A 9,735-nucleotide genomic window follows, 5' to 3' on the forward strand; every position below is an offset into this window, starting at 1 on the left:
TCCTCCTTCCCAGGTCTTCACCTCCCCTCCTAGTCAGTTCTCATCTGTTTTTACTATGAGCTCTTCAAGGCAAGACCTTCCTATGTACAACATGGCCCTGAGTTTGAGGCCCTCAATATAGCCACAATCCAGGCAACCAGCTGGGAAATTGCTTTGTGCTTTTATCTAGCTCAAACATGCATTGCCAAGGGAAAAGGGTGGGGTCCTCTCCCTGCTAAAGAGAGTTAAACCTGTTTTCTTTTCAGTGACAGATAAGGAGAGCAGCAGTTCTCTGTCTAGCAAGGAGAAGGAATGTGCACTCAGTGCAAAGCAGCTCCCATCCACAAAGCCAGTCATCAGAGTAAGTAATCAGTGTGGAGCGGGGAGCTTTGTAGGTAGTGGCCAGCTGTTATCTTACAGGTATATGGCCAAGGCAGGCACAGGAGAGGCTGAGTATGGCTTGCATCTCCCTTGCTTTCCCTCAGCCAGTGTATCCACAAGGCCTCTGTAGCAGGGCCTAGGTCTGTGGAGCTGGATAGATGCTCGATAAAATCCCAGGCTGAGCAGATAAAAAGCTTTACTGGGACCACTGCTTTACAAGAAACTCTTTTGGTGCGGACTAGCACTGCCTCTAGTCATATTGCCTTCCCAGAGAGGAAGAGTCTGTAGGTACCCAAACAAAGATGGCAGGTCTGGTGGTGTCCTGGCAGATGGACCACCCTCAACTATTTCCCTTAGGAAAGGAGACTGGCCCCAGTCCATCAAGGCATTTTCGTAAGCATGTTTGACACACTGACTTCAGTAGGGCTCATTGCCGGCTTCAAGCTAAGCAAGTGCTTAAGTGCATTGTTGAACTAGGGCCCAAGTACTCTACCCCTAAGAAGCCTACTAGGTTACTTGGTGCTTCTCCTGTTATCCTGAGCTCAGCTGCCCCTAGTTCTCAGGGGCAGTGCTTTCCTACCGCAAGTCTGGCCTGAGTCCACTCTGCCCCTGAGGGGCAAGTCACTGAGAACGACATTCAGGAAGAAAGCATGGGTCTCTAATAACCCACAGCTGGGGGGGGTGGGAAGGGAAGGGGGGAGGGACATTGCAACATATCTGCTAGGTGTAGCCTTTGCCTGATGTCACAATGGGAAGGCTCTTGCCAGCAGCGGACAAGCAGTCAGGACAGAGCCATCTGGAACAGAGGCACAACTTCCACATGGGGAAAAAGGGGGCAAGAGGGAGGGCACTTCTACACGGAGCAGGGGAACTAACAGGCTTCCTGAGAGCGGCATGTGGAGCAGTGCATCCCAGAGCAGTACATCCAGCTTCTGGAACAACCCTCTCCTGCATGTGCACTAAATATCAACTTGGCAGCAAGCAGCAAATCCCATTAGCTCAGAAAAGTACTTCAAGGTATCAGCTGCTGCTCTGGTACAAGACTGAGGGGACAGCCTGTAGTTACCAGCATCCTGAACGGGTCTGTTCTGACTGGAAGCAGGGGCTCTGCTGAGCTTAAGATGACTAGGATCTGGGAACAGATACCCCTGCATCCATCTCCCAGGGACTGGGGTATAGTCCTAAGAGGAGGCATATTGACAGGGCAGCCCAGCATTCCTCCCCCTTTCATCTCCCATCTGACCCAAGTTCCACCAAGCTCAGCCTTTTTTAATGGATTCATAAAGCGCTGGATATTTTGTAGCATGTCGATAGTAAAGGTGAAGAGGGGATAGGGATGGTGGCTCTAGCTAAAATCACTATAGGAAATCCCCACACCCGCTTCTGCCAGGTCAGAACGGTCCAGCTCAACCCCAGCCCTGCTCATCATGTTTGCACTGGAAGCCGAGGCTGAAAATTGCACAGTAATTGGCACTGGCAATAGAAAGGAGTCCATAAGCCTCCTCCTCCTTTATGCCAGGCAGCAATCACAAGTCTCCTCTCCTTTTAACAAGCCTCCCTGCTATTACATTCTCACTAGTATTTTGCTACTGCCAGTCTCCTTATACATTGTGCCCCATTATCCTACACATAACTCTCAGCAGTTGAGGCCCCTGAGGGAGGCTGCATTGAAAGCAGTGTGCCAAGCTCATACAGAAGACTGACCACTATGCCCCAAGATGCACTAATTAGCTATGCTCTCTGCTGAACTCCCCTGCCTCTAATTAGCCCTTTCCCAGGAAATGAAGCAAGCGAACCTCCCCCAGGGGGAGAGAGGTACTGTGGTACCTGGGAGTCAGGAATCCAGGTTCCACCACTGGTTTACTGCAAAGCTTTAAGTATGTCACTTCACCTTTCTGTCCCTCAATTTATTTATGGATGAGCAGGGGCACAGTTCATTTGTCTCCCAATACACATCCTGGGGGGGTGGCCAGGAGCACGGCCAGGCCACCCTTTCAGATCAAGATCCCCTTCTCCTCTATGCCAGAGAGTTGGCTCCTGACCCCACAGACCTCTAAAGTTACCGAGTAGAGGAAAATAGGGAGGACAGGCCACCACTTTTCTGTGTGTATCCCAGAAGTCACAATCCCAGTCATGTGACACAGAGGCTATACAATGAAGGTTTCAGAGTTGCCTTCTACTGTCAGGACATGAGGAACTGTCCACAAGCCCTGGTGTTGCATCACTGTCTTGTATCACAACAGTATTTCTGCAGATAACACATCACAATGTAGTAACCTTATGTAATATGGACCAACATAAATTCCGGCTTCTGTCACTGTCCTTTAACTTTCACATCTCATAATAATGGACTATGCATGACCTTCATAATGATGGAAACAATCCTAAGGAGCCCAGGAATGAACAGGTCCTGCCATTAGGAGGTATTTGGCATGGATGAATTCCCTAGTAACATTCACTCAGGCCTGAGAAACAAAGGTCAGCGAGTTATATCCTAAATTTTCACATTGACTGTGACATGCACATGTCTCACAATAACTTATATTCATTCTTCAGGCCTTCAGGAAATCTCTGGATACTACGATTCCCATGGTGTCACTCATAGGACAGAAGAGTGCTCAGTCTAAATATGGCTCTAAGTATATGTCCTACCTACCCACCACGACTGATATGCAGCTTAGGAGATTCTGGGGGCACTAGATGAAGTAATTAAAGGAAACATAGGAAACTTGTGTGGGTTCCTTACATTCGTAGCACAACTTGCCTTATTTGACTGTGAGACACATCTGTTAATACATGGTGCTGAGGCTGTTTAAGAGAGGAAGTGATGCCTGCAACAGCTATTGCTTAACACATGAGGAACTCAGAAAGGCTATCATCAGGCCACTTCTGGAAAGATCATTGTGGAGAGGCCACTGATGGCTCTTCCTTCTACCCTAATATGCAGCAGAACCATGAGGGAGCTAGGAAGAAAGTCTGCTAGGGATGGATAGAGGCCCATGGCAGGAGAGAAGGTGGGTGTTATGGTCTACCAGGATATCTGGATTAATGGGTAGAGCCGGAAGTGGGACTGGGGATTGCAGGTTTTGGGGTCAGAAACCAAGTCAAGAACCAGACACCAAGCCAGGGTCAGGATCCAGGGATCAGAGGCCTAGTTACCATATCTGAGGGACAATCCACAAGGTGAGGTCCAAGAATAGAGCCAAACTGGGGTCAGGAGCCAGGAAACAGATCTGCATGGAAATTCAAGTCCAAAATGCAGGAACAAGCTAAAAGCAGGATCAGGAACCAGGAAAGCTAGAGAAGTTGCCAGGACAGGAGCTGCTCAGGGACTAGAAACCAGTTAGTTGTGCAGCAAGGTGCAGGTATTGGAGGAGTTCCTTAAAAGCAGCCCCAGAAGCAATCAGTGGGAAGGGGCTGAGGGTCAGTTGGCACTAATTAGTTACGTGTGGCTGACCCAGTTACAAGGGCCGGAGGGCAGAAGTCTGACTGAGCCTTACACCGCTAACTAGAGCACTGAACAGGGTATATCTAGAGTGAATTATCCCATCCCCTCCTTGACATCCAGCACCACTGGTTTAGAAATGCCAGAGGATACATCCCCAACTACTCTGTTTAATACCTACTAATGGATATATCATCCATGAATCTGTCTAGTTCCTTTTTGAACTTTGCTATAGTCTATACTTCTACAACAGGGGTAGGCAAAATAAGGCCTGCGGGCCACATCCAACCCACCAAGGGATTTTATCCAGCCCACAGCAGGTCCCTTGACTCCACCTGGCCCAGATGCAGGAAGCAGCCCTGTCTGTGGTGCATGCAGGCACCACAGGCACACAGCAGGGCATGGGAGCCAGATTCTGCTTATCAGCAGCTCTGGCAGCAGCAGCTCCTTCCAGCTGCTGCTGCCAGTGTCACCACTGCTGCCTGCCTTGCTGCCTGGGCACCCTAATCCATCCACCCCACACCCACTGCTGGATGAAGCAGATAGGCAGGGTCTCCATGGAGACTGGCCAGGATCCCCTGCAGGCAGGGAGTGTTTGGCTGGGCAGATGTGATGGGGTTGCAGGCAGGGGACGAATGGTATCTGGGAGTGGGACAAGCAGGCAGGGAGCACCACCCAGGACAGCTATGCTGTACTGGTGCTACCCATCCACACCTGTGCTGGAGTGGGGGCAGCAGGAGCAGTCACAGGTGTATGCTCCATCCCCACCTTCTGGGTCTAGCTGGTCACAATCCCGTCATGCAGGAAGCGGATTGCAGTTTTGCCCCGGGCCCCGACCCTGTGCTGTCACCAGCCAGTGATCCTGATCCCAGTTCCAGGTCTGGGCCCAACCCTGCCCATACATCCCACTCCTGGATGCTGCTCCCTGCCTACCCACAGCCCCATCCCATCCACCTGGCTGAGCACACCCTGCCCACAGGGGCCTCTTAGGGAGTTTTGGTGAGCTGTTGCAGGCAGGGGGTGGGAAGGATGTGCTGACCCAGCACAGAACAACTCATCAAAACTCCCTAAGAGCTCTATAACCTCCTGTGGCAATGAGTTCATAACCTCCTGTGGCAATAAGTTCCTCTAGTCAACCACACCCTCCATAAAGAAATTATTTATCTTGTTAGGTTTACACCTTTCTCATTCTAATTTCAGTGGGTGAGCTCTAATTCTAGTGCTCTGGGACTCAGTGAATAATTGTTCACTTTGTCCACACCCTTCATGATATTCTGCACCAGTCTCTCTGAAGCCAAGGCAAATGATGAGAAACGTAGAGGCTTGCTCTAAATGAACCCACATAGGTGCTTCCCAAATTTCTCCTGCTCTGGTCCTGTTAGACTCATATTAACCTACTGGTACAAGGACAAAAACTGGTGATCATTTTTCCCTGTCTCCCGTCATAGAATGAGCACAGAGAAGACCCTTGCATTCAAAATGTACGTGGTCCAGCTCAGTCCTGCTAGGAGAAATCCCATAGCCACTTCCAAAAGTGGCTTCTAAGAGGGTTTTCCACCTACAAATGCACCTACTTGCAAAGGGTGCTGAGGAATGCAGAAATTTAACTGCTCTGCTCATGTGCACAGAAATGTGTATGCAAGGGAATGCAGGATTCTGCACATGAAATATCACAAGCACAAGCTGCAAGGGTGGCCACTGGGTCCTAGGAACATCTGGTCTGAAATGTCACTTATGTTTACTCTTGTTTGATAGATCAGTGGTGCTCAACCTTTTAGCCCTGCAGGCCAGAAGAGTGGTACAGGGCCCATCTATGGGGTAGATCAGGGCTTGGGGGCCCAGTACTGCTCCCTCCCTACCCCACACACAGTATCACTGCCTCCCACCCTGTTCTGGGATTGGGTCCGGGGTGGGGGCTGACACTGCCTCTCCCACCCTTGGTGTGCCAGGATTGGGTCCTGGGGATCCAACACTGCCTGCTTCTGCCCCCACACTAGGATAGGGCCCTGGCACCACCCTTGCCTGGCCCTGCACACTGGGACTAGGCTCCAGATCCAACGTACATGGCCCAGGGCTCTCACAGGTCTGGAGATTTGGCACCAGGGGAGCAGTGGCACAGCTCTCCCACTGCCAAACACCAGTACACAGGCCAGCACTGTGGGCTGGATCTGGCACCTGGGCCAGAGGTTGAGCACCCCTGTTCTATTCCATTGGATCAGGCTGTTCTTCTTCCCCATGATCAGTGCCACTGGCATACAGTCAATTCTAGAAGCCCATTTAATTATACAAGCAATTTATTGGGCAACAACTGACTGGAAATCTCTCCTGCACTTATATCATTTCAAGGAACTACTTGTCACTCAGTCCTTAATGTAAATGGCAGATGATTTTCTCTTGTGCTCACTGTAAGAACAGGGACATGGCTTCTAGCTTACAGCTATTATGTAGGAGGACCTACATAATAGGGTTTGGACTGTATAGCATATTTTGCTCTAGACAGGCCAGCAAGATAAAGGCATTAAACTACACAATAATTGCATAATTCATGTATTATACACTGCTTTCCAGAAAATATCTGTAACATATGACTTCGCAACTAAAAAAGACAAGGTTTTATGATGCTTGACATTGGAACGCTTGGCATCATTAAGGTTCTGCACCATAGTTGTACATACCTACATCACAGTTTGCGGTCACTTAAACCAGCTCAGTGTTCTACATCTCACTCCAATCTAAAACAAATAGTCTGTGAAAAACAAGAAAAGCTCCTTCCCTACCTGGCTCAGCTTTGCTGGTGAATCATTTAAAGTAATTCAGTCTTTGAATTTGGAAAATGTAATTGATCTGAATGAAAAGGAGGGGAATATTTGATTCTGAATATTCATTTGCTTATCACTCATTCTCTCTAAAACACCAGGGAGACAAAAAGTTTGGCTGGGAGCCACTTGAACACAACAAAACCAGCTTCCAGAGGTCATCAGCACTAGCAAAAGTCTGACATGTGATGCCTATCCACAGAAGATCAGTGCTGAGAGTTGCTCCAGAGCAGAGAGAGGACAGGCTGATGAATTAAAGTTCCAGTGCGGCACATTCTTAGTATTCTTTCCCATACTTGATGGGAACAAGGAATGATTGCAAACAGACTGAACTCATACAGGCCAATGGGGAACAGAAGTTAGCTATAAAAATCACATCATCTTCCCACAAGCTGGATTCTCCTTTCCCTGGAATATAGGGAACACACCTGCTCATTTGCAATGCAGTCATTTTTAGCACATCTTCGTGTCACCCTCAGTTCATTAACTTATGTATTATGTGTAAAAGGCCTGTTTATGGGACTTCAGGCTGACCATGTGAGTGAACATGGAGGGCCTTATGGCACTTCTTCCTCACTCCTTGAGTCCAGGGGACTGCAAACTCCAAACCCTGCCTCACACAGCATCACTGCAGACTCTCCCATCATAGTTGGGCATCACTACCAAGAAGCTAAGTCTTGTTTCATTTCCATGCACGCAGGCTGTACAAATCAGTTGCTTTTGGTTTAATAAGGGGTGGATGTATTGTTGATTAGAGGGTGTTCTTTCAAGGAAAAAGTTTCTAACCAGTTGTAGCCTTCATTGAAGCCAATCTTCCGTTAGCACAAAGTGCTCTGTTTGACAGCTCTAGCAATGCAATCAGCTCTCAGGAGAAGTCCGAATACAGCTTCTGCACTGCTGGTATTAAGCATGAGGAATACCAGCACCTGCTGAGTGGTGTGGTCTTATCAGACAGGCTCTGACAGATGTGGCTACATGGGATGTTTGCTACGACTCTGGAGTCTGGTGTGGAGCTGCCATGGACACACTGGGTTTGCTTGGCAACCTCTGCAGTGCAGCCCGAGCAGTCAGAGGATGAACAGCATTCTTCAGCCCAAACCTCTCTGGGGTTTTCATGGATGAGCGGACCACAGGCTGGTGAGGGGTGATTACTTTGGATGGACTCTTGTCCACAATGGACCTAAAGGAAAGTAAGAGAAAAAAATCTCTATTGTGAGATGGTGCAAGCTGATATGAGGAAACAGTGTGATCAGGCTGGATTTCCTTGAGAACTTAACCAAAAATGTCCAGTACTTGGTGACTTGGGAAGTTTGGCACAAGAGAAATCTCTAAGGCACACATACTGCTAACCTTAGTGTGTTTTGAGGACACCAGACTACTTGTCAATATGCAGAGAATCTTAGGAAAAGGACCTTGAGAGTCATCTAGTCCAATACCCCAGACAAATGCAGGATGCACTGTTCCTAGACCATCCCAAATAGATTCTGTAGATGTCTGTAGTCTACACTAGGATGGAAGACTGTACAGAAATGTTTACACTGGTACTCAACCCTCACAAGATTGGTCAGCTCACAGTGCAACACTCATTCCCCATTTTGTTTTGTTGGGGTTTTTTTTGCTTAGTGTTGACCCTGCTCCTTCTCACACACGCCGTTTTATCCCTGTCCACTTCATGGAACCCTGGCAGATGTAACTTCCATCAAGCAACAGGGAATGTTGCTTAGTGGAAACTGTTGCTCCATGTGACATGCTTCATGTTCCCAGGGCAAGTTATCTAGAGAGCAAAAAACATCCCAGGAACTTGCTCTACCAGCACACAGCAGCAAGGGGAGCTGGACAGCTGCTGGCAGGGACTGTCACTCCCCACACACACCCTTCAGCTGCACTGCTAATGAGAAGTGAGCTGTAGCTCCTCAGTTGAGCTCTCCCAAGGTGAAGGAGCTGCTGCCTTGATCCCTGGCTGCAGCGAGCCCTGTGTGAAGGATGCAGGGAGTGGCGGAGCTCCAGCTCTTCCAGGATGCCTTACAAGGTGCTTCTGTGTACATATTTTTCCTTTCTCCCCATCTGTCCTCCCCACAGTTTTCCAAAGAAATTCTCTCCCCCTCTCTCAGATTCCTATTATGTACAAGTAAAGCAAGTTATGTTGAGTGTTTGTTTAAACTCTGGCTTTCACAGGGAAGAGGTGCTAAAGGGCTTCTCAAAGAAGCAGACTTGAAGGCTGGTTGGGGAAAGGGAGGAGGGGGCTGAGCCATGACATCTCCCACTGAGGCACCCTGGGGCAGCAGAATTCAGTATAGGTCATAGAGAGTCCCCCCTGCGGGAAAGAAGGGTGGGGAAAGAGTGGGATGCTGGAGTACCTGCCAAACACTTACCACCCTATGTGTCACATGCCACATATTCATATTAAAGCACAGTAACAAACAAGTTGTAAAGATAACAAGTAACATCTCTGAGGCCGAATCACCATTTTTGCAGCTTGTTATCAGGTCATAAATTGCTTATATGTGTGGCAGGTTACAATTTATTGCTCCATTAACACATTAGATGTAGCACCTGCCAGGGGCCATAGAAAATGGATCTTTGCTCCTATCCTTGTATCCAGATATATAGCAGACATCCTGTACTGGGATGTTTCTGTGTAAGCAGCCTGCAGAAGACAGACTGACAAATGAAACATTTTTTTCCATGATTTAGAAAGTCACTAAAATACCGTTGGATTGGTACAAGCATGGCTTCTGTGTTTACAGCATCACTACCAGGAATCCTGGTTTTCCTTGATAAAATAAAAAAAAAAAATTTGCAAATTCTCTGCTAAAAAACCCAAAATACACAATTAAAATGAAACACCACTATATATATAGATATCAATTGAACACAATGTTTTATTGATAGATTTACAATTTTAAAGCAATTTGGAAACCTACCAATCTCTCAATCACTACAGTAAAATAAATTCTAAGTATCTATAAATTTTGGTATTTGATTTTGGGTTTTTTTATCATGGAAAATCAGAGCTCACCTTGCCCCCTTAGCTCACCAGGACACAGGTCCAGGCCTCTCACTCCCCACCCACAGCCCCCCCGGCCCTGCTGGTGCCCCTCATCCCCCACCCAC

At 48.1% G+C, this 9,735-nt stretch overlaps 1 protein-coding gene across 1 annotated transcript in view; it reads right to left on the reverse strand.

The window, feature by feature from the left end:
* Positions 1-6,336: 6,336 nt before the first annotated feature.
* The window catches only part of LRRC56 (leucine rich repeat containing 56), a 136,120-nt gene continuing 132,721 nt past the window's right edge, over positions 6,337-9,735 (reverse strand). Inside the window, exon 13 of the mRNA XM_019519812.1 lies at positions 6,337-7,801. Coding sequence (XP_019375357.1) covers positions 7,609-7,801 — 193 coding nt within the window. The 3' untranslated portion in view covers positions 6,337-7,608. The remainder of the gene's footprint in view (positions 7,802-9,735) is intronic.

The sequence above is a fragment of the Gavialis gangeticus genome, unplaced genomic scaffold, assembly GCF_001723915.1.
Source record: "Gavialis gangeticus isolate Ggan-Ray unplaced genomic scaffold, GavGan_comp1, whole genome shotgun sequence".
Taxonomy (NCBI): domain Eukaryota; kingdom Metazoa; phylum Chordata; order Crocodylia; family Gavialidae; genus Gavialis; species Gavialis gangeticus.